At 33.6% G+C, this 14,851-nt stretch overlaps 1 protein-coding gene across 1 annotated transcript in view; it reads right to left on the minus strand.

The window, feature by feature from the left end:
* Positions 1–1,079: 1,079 nt before the first annotated feature.
* LOC132562467 (receptor-type tyrosine-protein phosphatase kappa-like) overlaps positions 1,080–14,851 on the minus strand; it is a 28,870-nt gene continuing 15,098 nt past the window's right edge. The window contains exons 11-30 of the mRNA XM_060227208.1: positions 13,356–13,445; positions 13,086–13,214; positions 11,891–12,008; positions 11,264–11,415; positions 10,665–10,864; positions 9,974–10,061; positions 9,688–9,764; positions 8,229–8,265; positions 7,763–7,860; positions 7,379–7,507; positions 6,824–6,969; positions 6,294–6,429; positions 5,860–6,006; positions 5,546–5,645; positions 4,719–4,792; positions 3,837–3,962; positions 3,437–3,553; positions 2,567–2,724; positions 1,603–1,738; positions 1,080–1,159 (exon numbers count right to left, since the gene is read on the minus strand). Coding sequence (XP_060083191.1) covers positions 1,091–1,159; positions 1,603–1,738; positions 2,567–2,724; positions 3,437–3,553; positions 3,837–3,962; positions 4,719–4,792; positions 5,546–5,645; positions 5,860–6,006; positions 6,294–6,429; positions 6,824–6,969; positions 7,379–7,507; positions 7,763–7,860; positions 8,229–8,265; positions 9,688–9,764; positions 9,974–10,061; positions 10,665–10,864; positions 11,264–11,415; positions 11,891–12,008; positions 13,086–13,214; positions 13,356–13,445 — 2,327 coding nt within the window. The 3' untranslated portion in view covers positions 1,080–1,090. The remainder of the gene's footprint in view (positions 1,160–1,602; positions 1,739–2,566; positions 2,725–3,436; positions 3,554–3,836; positions 3,963–4,718; positions 4,793–5,545; positions 5,646–5,859; positions 6,007–6,293; positions 6,430–6,823; positions 6,970–7,378; positions 7,508–7,762; positions 7,861–8,228; positions 8,266–9,687; positions 9,765–9,973; positions 10,062–10,664; positions 10,865–11,263; positions 11,416–11,890; positions 12,009–13,085; positions 13,215–13,355; positions 13,446–14,851) is intronic.

Genomic DNA, 14,851 nt, shown 5'->3' on the forward strand with positions numbered 1-14,851 from the left:
TGTTATGAATTAAAATATGTATGTTTCGTCGTATATTTTACTATGCATATTTATTTGTTAATTTAGGGTAACTTTTACCCTTCAACAATAAATGTTGAAATGGATCCAGAACTTGGAGTTGCCGTATAACGAAGGAGACCCCTAGTAAGACACGGTTACTTTATCAAACACTATTGAGTATCAAATCCAAGTGTCCAAGTAACGATGATGATATCAAACTTTTGATCATTTAATGATTATGATATAATTCTCCGTATATTATAGTTGATCAACCAAAAAATGCTTTGTTAGTTCTAATATCTTTGGGATGGTTGTGTAGCGCAGTGGTAACGCACTCGCCTTCCACCTAACCGTCCGGGATTCGATTCCCGGAACGGACATGAAAAGGTGAGGGTTCACCTGGCCATCCACGTGGGTTTTCACCGGATACTCTGGTTTCCTCCCACAATAAGTTAATGAAAACAATATTAAGTTTTAACAGATTGCTTCAATAACAAAGTTTGTGTTATGTAATTAACATTAAACCATCACACAGCGTTATCATTTTATATATTGATAATTATATAAGGATAATTATTCCTATTTGAACTGACGCTGTTGTGGACGATTTCAAGAACAGATAAAAAGCTGAGAACATGACTTGGTATAAAAATGTAACCCAAATGATGATCTTATTGTTAGTAAACACACACACACACACACACACACACACACACACACACAACCTATTGAAAAAATATATATATGTTATCATATGCGTGGTAATGGAATATTCCGACTTTAAGCTAAATCTAATTTGGCCTCACCTGACACGTAAGAGCACTGGTCATAGTCTGACGATACCAGAACTCAGATTGTGTGTTTGTAAACATGCGGAAATTATTCAAATCAGTCTACAACGGCGTTAATTTGAATTTGTCGCACTCATATGCTGTTTTGATTTACAAGTTTGTCCTATATTCATGTCTATGAATCAAGGTAACAAGGCCTTTTTGAAATCTGATGATTTCCTGCAGTGTCGGTTCATTTACATGTCTGTGGTGTCCATGGAACCCTCTGTCATGTCAAGGAAATGCAATGCGTTGATGTTTCAGTTTATGTACACATCCGTGGTGTCCATATAGTCCCTTATGATATTGTAGCAGTACTGGTACTGGTCCTGGGCAAAAACAATTACCAACATGTGAATTGGTACAAAATAACACGTATAATCAGTCCTAGCTGATATTTATTAATTTATTATCAAGTGCAAATGGAAAAAAATGTTACGGGTGCATAGTTTGCGAATTGTCATAATAACATCATTTATCGCTCGTTGTCTACATAATATTTAAAAACTAGTATAAACATTATGTGTAAATTATTTTGGGCTATTGGCGGAACAAGTTACTGATTTTAAAAGCGACGATCTTCTTTCTAATCATGGTTTGATGTTCTATTAGACAACGCCTCCTAGTATTCAGTTTTTTGTTGTTGTTTTTTTATAACCATGAATTCCACTTCATTATAGATATGTATGTCATTGAAAGCACCCAATATGAAACGAATATAGAGATAGATATGTTTCAGAAAAGAAACATGTGCAAGTTTTCCTGTACTTACGAAACACGTAATGAATTCCGGACGTCTCGCAAGGAGCTGGCGAGAAATCTGAAATATGTCTACTTCGTCATCAATCTTCATTTGGTCTCTAGCACTACTGATACAACAGAACAGACCGCTCTGTGTATACCCATCTCTGAAACGTAAAGGACACAAGTATATCATATAGAGATTTTAACATATAAAGACTTTTAACCCTATCATGCTTAAAACGAAAATAACTTTGCAAAAAAAGAAAACACAAAAAATGTCCTTCTTAAGCGAATCGAAGGTCTTTAGTGTTCTTGAGTCATTATCGCTTTAAACCGTCACGTTTGCTGATAAATATCACCTGAGGAGTTTTATTGTGTTATAAGGAGTTCATTTTATTTACCTGGAAATGAGCCTTCAGTTTAACTAGATTAACAAATTTGTTTTTCTTGTTTCACACTATACATTTCCGTTCGGCCCTCTCAATTTTGAATGACTGAAAGTGGCGCGAATAAACTCTCAATGACGTCACATTATGTTAGCTCTAACGCGTAGTTGTTTGATGACAATCCTTAATTAGATCACTAAATTTATCGATATATGTGTTTATTTTGGTTTAGAAATACATTTAAGAAATTAATCACAAGCTTTAGGAGGAATATATTTTAGTTTGATATTGGCACATGTACGACAGAATAACCGATTTTCAATATCATGCGCATTCATTCACTTTGCAAGTCGCACTTACTTTCATACCAGCATGAAACTAAGATATTTTCATATCACAGCGTAATTGAAAGACGACATAAATACTAGAAAAGGGAGGTTGGATCATTTTAGTTTTTTTATACTGATTATCGGATTGGGATAAATCGAAACAATATTTTTGTTTAATTTGATGACATAATGTTCGTTTGCATTGTATTTATTGTCATCAGAAAACAAAGAAGATGTTGTCATCAAATGTATTGGAGATGTCGGTAATATCACCTACCGGCACATGACAACCGTCGTTTTAGTGTCGTCCGATTTACGCCTGCTGTCGACAAGTTCTAGTAACTGAAGCAAGGTTGACGAATCCTGAGGGACTGATAACTCTTGATTCCAACCGGATAGGTGAAACACTCGAATATTGGTGCTTGAATCATTATCCTGAAATGTATGAGTTATAAATTCAAGCTTAAGATACAATGTCCACGTACAGAATGTTAATTACAATGTATATTCCAATATACAACACTAGCACTTTTCTGGTATAATATTAGACTTTTGCATATGTTGGGGTATAGTGATATTCCACCCGAGGGGTCATAAAATATGTTAAAGCACGAGGCCTTGCCGGGGGGTTTACCACCTTGTTTTACTTCAAGGGTGAAATAGCCCATCATTCACTCTGTCATATATAAGAGCACCTTTCTTCCATTTTCCATTCTAAAATATTGGGAAACAAAGCTTCATAGGTCAACAATGAACTACAGAGGACGCTATATCATACCAAATTTATATTTGTTATTATGCAATTAATTGACTTATTGACACAGAAAATAAATTCTCCGTACCTGCATTAGCCAAACAAAATTAAAACAAAATTGAAACAAAAAATTGTACACAAATGTGTATACGTAATCAGGTGACGTCATCAGTTGGGAAGGGACATGCTTCTATTGCAAGAGTGGGTGTGTAATGCAAGAACAGTGAACCTAGGTGTAATGTCCTGGATATTACACAGGTAGAAACGAGTGAATAGGAGTAAAATACATATATCTTAAATGTTGTTATTGCAATTATCTGTTTCTACAATAGACTGAGTAACCTTGTTTGAGAGGTCTTTCTTAAATACTTCTGTTTACACAGAATCTGTTACCTTGTTGGTAATTTCAATTTCAAGCAAATCGACGTTTGCTATTGTGGACAATTTCCTTTTGTGCTCTAGTGTATAGTCACCAATGGTTTTATTCTCACCGATCTCCGGAAGCCAGTCCTAAAGCATACAAATGCATCACATCTGCTTACAATTATATCATTATTAAATGCAAAAATGCATAAGGCTTTGTATATAATGTTTATGCCAGAAAAAAGATTGGGTTGTTTGAAGTATATCTTCGGTTCTAGATTTTCTTTGAATATACCATCTGACTTGATTTGCTGTTGGTATTTTATTTTTACTCTTTGAACAGAAAGTTTCGGTTAATTAGCATCTGTAGTTAGATTTACCATTCTTTATATTGTCTCATTTATAAACAAGTACGTTTCTGTATACTTACAATAGTGTCAGTATCTATGATGACAATAGCTGTACAGTCGTGATCCATTGTCATTGTCAACAGATCTACTACGGTGTCTTCCATAGGAGTCTGGGTGACGATATACCCAGTTTTGGATGTGTAGGACTAAATTAAAAGTAATATAACGACGATTGGCACCTTATTTTGAGAAGGAAAATCTTTACAAATATACTGTATGTAGGACAACTGTTCAGTAACATATGAAACTCTTTCGAAGACTTCGCTCTCGTGATTGCCAACGTTGAAATACAGTATATTCTTGATTTAATTATAGTTTTTACAGTACCATGATACGGATTGGCTTGACTTTCACTTTACTTTGATATGTTTCAATATATAAATATAAAATCACATTCTACAAATTTAAGATATAAAAATTCATTTTTATCGGAATGCCCATCTCAACAAAACAAGACATTGACGAATCACTTCTAACAGTTGTGCTCTTGGAATACTACTCTTAATTCTAAAAATATTAGCCAATGATAGAGAAAGTGGGTTTAAACGACCGACAAAAGGCATCACAAAATGATGCATAACTTTCATATGGAAAATGTGAGTTTTTGAAAGATTCCAGCTATCACTGTTTCAAGGCTAGTAAATCAAATAAATAATCACATCTTAAAAGAATTATACAATACCGAATGTGTATTAGGAATCTAGTGCCGATAGGCATGTAAAAACACAAGATATAAATGATAATAGACAAATTATCAATATCTTCTTTCGTAAATAATTTATTTTACATAGAATTCATTACCTAATTGCATCACTGACCGTTTTTTTTTTAAACATGTAGCTAACTTAACATACCAAAACGAGCATGTATCAGTGCAAATCATAAACATTTAAAGTACTTACAGGCACCGTTATGGCATTGATGTAATCTGTCCTACCATTTGCATATGTTCGTAGGTAGACACGGAACCTATCCACTAGATAAATGAATAAGAACAGTTGCTTATAATGGAAATAAATGTTAAAAATGTTTAAACTTGGTTTAACAATGGATAAGTTTATGAAAACGTATACTTTCTAAACAGGACACAATTTTGTTTTACAAACCATCTGAACTGTACTTCTTAGTCTGATCATCACGCAAATCTCGTGAATAAATTGTACAGAAGCCAGAAATAGGCAGCACGAGTCATAAGTAAAGTGCTATATGATACATCCTCTTTCAATATAGCTTCTGTTTCAAATTGATAACGGTAAAACGTTAACGATAAAAGTCTTAAACTAAAATAATTTTTGTATTTTTTACAAATGTATCCATATGTTGGTATAACTTTACTTGGGTTTCAGGAAAGCAAACACATCATCACAATTGTTTATATCTGATGTGCAAATCTGATTAATCTACTCGGTCTGACAAAAAAAAAAGATAAAAAAAAAATAAAAACTTGGAAACTCCTTCAGCGGGAAGCTTCTTTTTAGCTTGAAATTGTTAAACGTTCTTGAATAATAGTTTTTCTATATTACATAAATCTCTGTACGGTCTATGTCTGTTTTACTCTGCTTTTTGGCTAACAATTAAAGAAGACTTGGTGTCATTGAACGGCTATACGAATTTGTTCCTTCTACGATATACATATATGTTGGTGTTCGTGGTAATTATATATGTTACATACCTGAAAGGATATATAAAATGTCGGTGCTATTAATGTATGTTACATGTAGTAACGAACCTGCAAGTACAGATGAACTCTTATTCTTCGTCTTGTTCATTGGTAGTAAGGCAGCTTTACAGTCATCTTCGCTGTATTTTGGCTTCATTGTTTGCGTCAACTAATTAAACAATTGAATTCATGTGAAAAACACCAACAAAAATATCAACATGTGAACATATTCATAATCCGAATTGAAAGAACAAAAACTAGGACAAACTAGGAACAAAAAATTACAATGAGACTCTTGAAGTGCAAGGAGAATAAGACAAGGTGTTCTGAAATAGTAAGTGTCTTCATTGTCATCTCTATGTAATCTTTTTATCATACATCACCTCATACTCCCTTCTGAGCTTTGTTTGGTTGGTTGGGCCGCCATTGGCGAGAGTGTTCAGTTTCGTGTTGTACACCATTCTAGAAATAAGTGTGTCCGGCATGTCGAAGGCTTCAAGAAGGAGTTGATGTATAGCTATGTACTGCTCCTATATATAACATGGCCATAATATTACAGGTACATTATGAAAAATGTACTATTGTGAAGTTTGTGTTAGTGATAATACTCACTGCATTACAAGTCGTTGGGGATTTTTTTTTCACAATGAACTATATATACATTGATATTTATTCAATCCAACAACATGTTTTACTTTTTATCATACCATTTTACATGTCAATTTGTCAGCATACATAATCTGATGAAAGTGATTAAAGAAAGGCTAACAAACCGTATAACCATCACTATCGATAATGTCAGTATAAAAACACTTACGGCTGTTTGGACCATGTTGACCCTGTCTTTTCGCATCGTTTTTATGTAATGCATGACGTCGACTCGTCCGAACTCTTTCCCGTAATCCAGAAGAGCATCGAGAGCAAGGAATGTTCCTGTTCTGCCTATACCAGCACTAAGCATAAGCAGATCCACGGTTAATGAGTTATTTGATAAACTGATTTATATTAGAACGGCAACAAAACAGATCTATGAACCATGAAACGGGAAAAAGAACTACAGTGACGATGAACAATGAGAGACATAGAAGCCCATACAATTAATTCTCGACACAGGGATGAGATACACAACTTACAATAAGAAATTATAATTGTAACTAAAAAAGCGTTGGTAGAGAAAAACAGATAAATACATAAACGATTGCTGCTTAATATGGACACATGATCGAAAGCCCACATAAAGACAAGGGAGAAAGAGAAATTGATGGCGATTATAAACAAAAGCACAATACCAAATGATTTGACAATTATTCACAAGGTCATGGTCTTTATCAAAATGAGTATATATACCTGCAATGAACCACCATCTTTCCTGTTAAGGCATTCTGATAATTCTTCACGCGACGATGGAATACAACAAGTTCATTAGGGTCCGGTGTCCCATGGTCGGGCCACGTGGTGTAATGGAATTGATGTACTTGTCGTACGGTCTTCGTCTGATTAGATAAGTAGAAGTTCATTATAAAATAATACTAAACGACAAAGGTATTGATTTCATCAAAGAATATTTATTTCGTGTTTAATATCACCACCGTATATACCTATATAAGGGCAATCAAGTTATAAATTATTTAATTTTTATAACACCGACATGACAAAGTTTCTAATCCTAAAATAATATATGATGTTATTTTTTTATTCATTACTCTCGTTGGTTCAAGTGGAAGCGCAACAAAGGTCTAGCTGTAATAGAAAATCGAACTACTCGAAAGAAAATATATGGCCGGACAGGTGAAAAGCACATGCATTATTACCACACTACCCGAGCACCCGCTGATAAAAATAAACAAAGCAGAAGGATACGGTCGAATAGTCAGTTAAGTTAAAACAGCATAATCACTACACCTTCTTTTCAGTTACTGTAAGATCCCGGATGACATAAAAGGCATAAGATCGTTCCCTATCCAGGATGATGTTGAAATGTGTAGTTGACATTGGTTCTCCCTCATCTGGCCAGTATTTATCACATTTAGGCTGAAATTTCGATAAAACACACAAAAAAACCCATGATAGCCATTGAAAAAAACATTATTGTTTGAAAACAATTTTGCAGTAATGTTTATTGGAGGTTTGACATAACATTGTTTTTATATTTCTTCAGAATTACACATTCGAAGCTACTCAAATTTTCACTTATTTCATTCTTATGTTTCTGTATGCTTTTAAAATGTTGCTTTGAAGTTCAACAGTACCGTAGTATATTTTGTTATTTTAAACGAAATGTTTTACCTTTGCTCCTTCTACCAGATTGGTCAACATGGCAATTTTGCCAGTCCTAAGTTGCCAGATCATACGCCAAAAGTCGTTAACAGTTCCAGGCCTTGGACCTGTTCAATATAATTATTATTGAATTGAATATGTAAACATTTGAATAGTTCAGTTAGGATAAATAATATTTTCGCCTTGTATTTTATAATTATTCTGTATTTTTGACATATCAAAGTACAGCAAAAACTAGACATGTGACTTACAGGTTGAATGTTGACAGCCACTAATAGCGGTGTCATCACGGTCAAGCCATTGGTGGCATTGATATGGAACCGTTGACGTGCTAAAGTTTTGGGGTCACATTAAAGTAAAGCCAAACAAAATCTTTCCTTTTTTCTAAGTTTTTCTTCAAATTTATATAAAGGCAGCAGAGTTGAAAGTGTTGATAAGATAATTAGTGTGAAAAGGCGTTTTGCAACTTTCCTACCTTGTGTAGCGACATATTCTGCAGTTTTTGTGGCGCTCTGTAACATAAAATATTTTAAATTCTAATACACAATTTCATGCATAGGTGACAACGAATTATTGCTGCGGACAAATTCAAATATACACTTCTCCATACGTTTGGAACCACCAAGTCTAATATGAAAATTTTGATAAAAACTTATTTATCTTTGCAGAAGTAGGTCTTGTTGAACACCTTGAGTACCTTTTGTACTGGATGCCGCATGATAAACCTAACGATAACTTGGATTTAAATTCCAGCAAATAACTGTTATTGGTAAATCATACATGTGATCGTACTGTATTGAAAACTGGCACATCGTAGATTGACATATGTTGAAAATGGCAAGCGTATGGACAGGTTCAAGACCGTAAGACATACGGACAAGAAGTTGCATGTTTTAATGTTGGGTCGGCCATTATGTTATATTATGTTGATGCATGGCTGTATACATCTTGAAGGGTGGATTTAGCATCAGGATCGAGAAACACTGGCATATGTATTTTTGTTTTGTTTTGTTTTTTTTTTTTTTCATTTTTAATTTTAATAATAATTGAACTATATGGGACCGAATGGATTAACCAGCTCTGAAGGTTTATCCATTTCCTGGCATAGTTTTCGACGGAATCCGTAAGCATGTTGCAATTCATATTTCAATTAATGGACGGGGTTTCAAGATGCTTTAACCCTTCTAAAACTCTCGTAGCTTAACATTTTGTATAAGTCTAAGTCGTCAAGTGCGGTGTGTCTGATAGGGCACTAGTTATAAGTAGATGTAGAATAAAAATAAGCTGACGGAAAGTGGTTCTTATATCAACTTAATCAGTTGCAGTTGAAATGTAATGATACAATGGCTTTAGAATAACTACGAAATTAAAGGTGTATTTCTGAATTGAAAGTGTGTAAGAAAGATAGCTTGAACGAATTTATGGCGTAAAATGTTGCTAATGTTAATAGTATCCACTCACTCAATAGTAAGAGACGACACAACTTGTGTATAGCTTGTAATAGAAGTGAGGTGTTTTACCTGATGTTGGCATTCTATTCACATAAAAAGTTGATGAGTCAATCTTTCTGATCAATTAACTTTTGGTAATTTGATGACTTTTCTGCTAATATGAAACAGTTAAAGTCAATATTTTTTCTAGATTTTGGTAATGCCTTTTTAAACACGTGTGTTGATACAGGACTTACGGTTCCATAAATGTCTATTCCTGTCGATTGTGTATAGTTTCGTTGATAATTTGAAAAAAAATCCTATATATCCTGTAAAGTTGTCATTGAAAATGTTCCTTGAAAACAAACCTAGGCCCTAATTTTAGATAAGAGTGGTCCCTAATGACCAACTGTATATACGAGATCATAAACAAGCGAAAACCCGAAAAATGATTTTGTTTCCATTATCAATGTCTAGATGACTTTGAAAACAAATTATACTTACATCAATATAATTGGCATTGATATAGTCTGAGTGCGGGTCGTTCCCAACTGTGCCAAGGATTACACGAGAATGGTCATCTGTTGAAGAAGAATAAAATGAATATCATTATATTAGTTAGATTTATCTAGATGACTAGAAGGAATGAATATGTACAATACAAAACTTAGATATTTTTCATATTTATTTGAAAGCAATAATTCATATCGTTCTACTAATCTAAGATCCAAGTATATACTCGTGCACTTTCTTTTCTTTGTCTTTTGGATAACAAACATGAGATACTCACAGGGAAACGTGGTCTTAAATCGATTTTTGGCTTTGTTTTGTTGAAGCATTCCAATTTTATGCTCATGTAAAGCTCCATATGGTATAGACTACAATGAACATGATATATATATCATATATGGATAGTGAATTGATATATAAAAATAGAAACGACATGCAAACAGAATCTTAATTCAGATTCGATGAAACTAGTGCAAAATATCATCAAAAGACAAATAAGGTGTTTTCGCGTCACTGACGACATCCAAACCAAGTAAGTGTCGTCATTTTCCCAACAATTCAAAATCTCAATCAATGAAATCATAAAAAAAATTACGATTTTATCAGTCACCAACACCTTCCAAGAAAATTGTGATATTGGGAACAGGGGATTCAATATCGAATAAATTACGACACCGTAAGTTGAAAACGTAGAGCTGTTGCTATCCCGAAATGGACAATTCATTGTAGGAATTGAACTCATGACGCTTATCATACAGCTTGGTGGAAAGTTGGATCGAGGTGTCGTGTTCTTTATTTTATATTCCCTAAGTTAAAGTTAGTTAGAAAAGAAAATAGCATGAACATAAATAAAAAAGTAAAACGTACTTTAATTATTTGGTGCATTATAAATTATGTAATGGTGATAAAAAATAGACAATTGATTACATATAAATGTGATCAGACATAAATACTTTTAATAAAGAGCATACCTTGTATTCAATCTCGAAGGCTTTTGACTTGTTTTTCATCTTAGCAATTACTAAAGACTTGAGGTCAGAAACAGGAAATCCAACAGGACCGGAATTGTAGTAGACGTTATCTCCAATGTCTGATTTCCTAGACACATTTTCAGCATTGACGTATACGTTGGCGGAGTCGTTTGGTAGTTCGTCTGGTTTTTCGTCAGGCACTGCATTTAGGTTCAACATACAAGGTATGTATATGTGTGTATGCGAGGGTTCATTGTGTTTTATTCAGAGCAAACAATAGTTTATTATTTATCAATAGTTTCAACTTAATGTATAGAGTGTGATACCGTTACTCAAAATACAGACAAAATCTTATAGCTTGGAAATATGGCGAGTAAGATTTTGCTATTTAGCAGAAAGGAAATTGTCTCCATTTTGCTGTCCTAGGTGAAACTAAAAAATGTTCATCATATGCTATACATGTAAATCAATAAATGATAACATTTTGAAAGTTAGTAAATCGTGACTATGATTGATTATTTCAATACCCAGCGGGTAACCTGCTGAAATACATTATACAAATAAGTTTAAAGTACTCTGCCAAGGGAAAAACATATCACCTAAAGCATTGCTATAGACGTTTCTTTCAGCGATACCACTGTCAGCATGCGAGTCTACTCGCTCTAATGGTTGGTCGTACACATTCCCATCGTAGTCTTTGTGATGACCTATATCATCGAAGGAGTCTTGTTTACTGGCACTCAGTCGCCGTCTATATATAGAAGGTGAGTAATTGTAAAACATGAATCATATCAAGATCAGAAATATCTTGAATTTACCAGTTTCATAGAAAAAACCGACAATGATGGAATAGTCGAAAAAGAGTGATTGTCTTCACATTTTGTTAAACGCTTGAAAGTATTAAAATGAATACAATGAATTACACAATGAATATTTTTATCTCCATTTTTGACATGTTTCATGAGGTTAATACTAAACTGCATTTTCTAATACGATTCTTTATCTGAAAAATATATATCTCTTTTGTTTGCAAATTCAGATAAGTCGTGAACAAGATACAAATTAATTTGGAAGTAAAAAAAGAGCACAGTTCGATGATATCTTTGCTTGTTTTAACAATTGCACTTGGAAATTCAAAGTAGAGAAAATAATAAGACTTTCATTTGATTTAGTGAGGTCGTTTAACATATAATTATGTTTTTGTTGAATAACCACGGTGGAATTACCTCCTGATGATGACAACTATGACCGCGGCGATGACAAGGACGACAACCACGCCTACTAAAGCTCCGACTATTGACCCTGTGTCTACCGCTCCAGGAGTATCTGACCTCTGATCTTGTCCTGGCGAAAAGGGAAAAGCATCAATGGTACATATATAACTTCTTGGCATATTTTCTCTCTATCTGATTAGCATGATGGAAGATATACCGACACGACAACACTAAACTCAACGAATCATTTTATTGCTTCAAAATACTTCAATGTTTTGAATGTTCGTTTTGTGATATTTGTTTTCCTATGCACGGAATTAAGATTTATTATCAGTATATGTTGAAACATGTAGATGATTGTTAAGACTTTATCAGCCAAAGCAGCAGACAGAAAAAGCATATATTCCGAGAAAATGAACTGCCACCTTTCTATTTTATAAAGCAAAATTGGCACGTAGATATCACGACTAAATATTGCTGGCAACTTATATTAAATATTTGGTCATGATGTCAAAGAACGCAGTTTTAAACAACAACAACCAGGAAGGTACCGACATCTCAGCTTAATCTTAAATCAAACTCAAATTTGATGGAATAAAGGCAAAATATGATAAAGGAAAGATCTACACGGAGAAAAGTACGAGAAAAATAAGACAAGGGTTAAAAAAAAGTAAGCGACCTCTGCCGCATTATGTAAGTCTTGGTGAATGCAAGCAAATACTGTTACGTTTTCGAATGAGAACAAGTTACAGAACAATGAACCACTAGGCATACTAACGAGCATCAGCACGTAAAGCTCCATATAGCACCAAGAGGTGGAATATATCTAAATGCGATCATTATGACGACCGTAAAACTTTCTCATATTCTTCATGGTACTGTATTTATTGAAACCTTGTGTCGCGAATTTGTATGTTGTTTGTCAGTTGCTTAGTTCTTTCATGAAATTCTTGACCCACTGGGTGCATGGTGTCGCTATCCCGGAGGAGAAAATTTACACCCGGAATATTAATAATATATTGCTTAAAATACAAATTTGTAGAAAGCTGTCCATGTTGATTTCATTGTAGGAAAAGATATATATTTCAATTTACATATTCAAAGTAAAAAAATTCTTAGATAAGCAATCGTAGTTAAATATTAAAACTGTGTATTATACAGATCAAACTTCTTCATTTCTACCATGTACGAAAAGTACGAAAATTACTTGTTTCACAGTAAGGTCCTTGGTATCCAGGATCACATTCATCCACACACAGACCAGTGTCTTTTTTACAACTACTACAGTGGCCACACGACGTGTTGCAACTCATTCCGTAGAGACCCGGCTTGCATTCTTTTGAGAAACGAAACAAGTAAAGGTGTATATTGCTAGAATATAGAAAGCAGATCAATAACTCTAACCAATACTAAACTTTATGCAAAGTTAATCAAATACTCAATTGCATTTCATAGAAGGTTTACTGGCAGTACTTACTTGTACATTCACCGTTTTGTTGATAACACTCGGAACAATTGCTGTTGCAGGGCATTGAACAGTTTGTCCCATAAAGTCCATCAACGCATCCTGTTATTGAAATAATTTCATTAACCTATTAACAGTGGTTCCATAACAAGTTATAAAGAAATCTGCTTTAACAGTTTGATAAACAATAACGCTTCTGTCTTACATCTGATATAAATAAAGATAAAGACACAAAAATGATTTATTTGACTTCCCGTAAATCATTCCGAGGAAAAAGTTTAGATATCAAGGCGACTTCAATTTACCTGTCAACCTTGATTTTCATGCTGTCATGATAAAATGTCAATTGTGTTCTTTTGGGGGGATTGTTTTTCTCAATATATGTTTTCACATATGCTATTCACATTCTTGGACATGCACCCATGAATGTAGTTTTACGATATAATTTAAGTAGAGGAAGAATAATAATGGATTATTTTTTAATAATAGCTCTTTACTTTTTCTTATTCATTAAATTTACTTCATGCTTCAACAAATACAGTATCAAGCTATCCAAACAAATGAAATTGTCGCTTTAAACTCAAGGGAAACATATACACATTTAAATTTTAAAATTGCATTTTTCCTTATTTATATTCCCATTAGATGATTCCGTTTTCACTTTTCATTTTATGATTTTTCACAAAATTTCCCCTAGTGTTATAACGTCCAGGCAGCAATTACGAACCTCTATACATTACAAGGCAGCCGATTTCTCCGATTGAATCACGTGGCCATATGACGTATATGAAATCATTTATGGATGCAATTGGTCACCGAAACATAATATACCATCAAAAATGAAAAAATACAAATGCCGTAAGAAAATCTACTTAAGGTAATATACGGAATTACATTATAAAATTAACTCTTATGGCGGATTCTATTTTTCTATGTACGAGGTAAAATTATTTCTACAACGAATGAAAATCTCGAAAGGTATCTGATATGTCTGTTTACATGTACACCAGTTTCTTGATGTAGTATGCCATGTTTGAAAAGTGTGCACCTTTAACTCTTAACTCGGTTATTTACCATACGAATACTTGTGTTTTGTTGTCGCAAGCCATAACTATAGATAGGTTATAAGTTCAGAGCCAGGTCTGCTAGGTTAGGGAATATTACCATATTATTTGACGTTAGATAACTAAAATGTCACGTCTGACAACAAGACTGTGACACTTTGTATCAGCCATTTTACACAAAATCCTATCTATTTGCACTGTTCTCTTGGGAATTGCCAACAAATTGTATTAAGATATCCATTTTAAAACACATGCTGTGTACATATTATATATGTCATGAAAACTATTTATTTTACACTAGCCATATTTTTCAACCACCAAGAAAACGACGTATTTTGATGCTGTGAACACAAAATATCATTCTTTTTAATTAAATGCAAACAGTTTCATTATCACCGGAAACATTATCATTGCTAGAGTTTATATGATATACTATGTCTTATA

The sequence above is a fragment of the Ylistrum balloti genome, unplaced genomic scaffold, assembly GCF_031769215.1.
Source record: "Ylistrum balloti isolate Yb309-2 unplaced genomic scaffold, AGI_CSIRO_Ybal_v1 Utg371426, whole genome shotgun sequence".
NCBI lineage: Eukaryota > Metazoa > Mollusca > Bivalvia > Pectinida > Pectinidae > Ylistrum > Ylistrum balloti.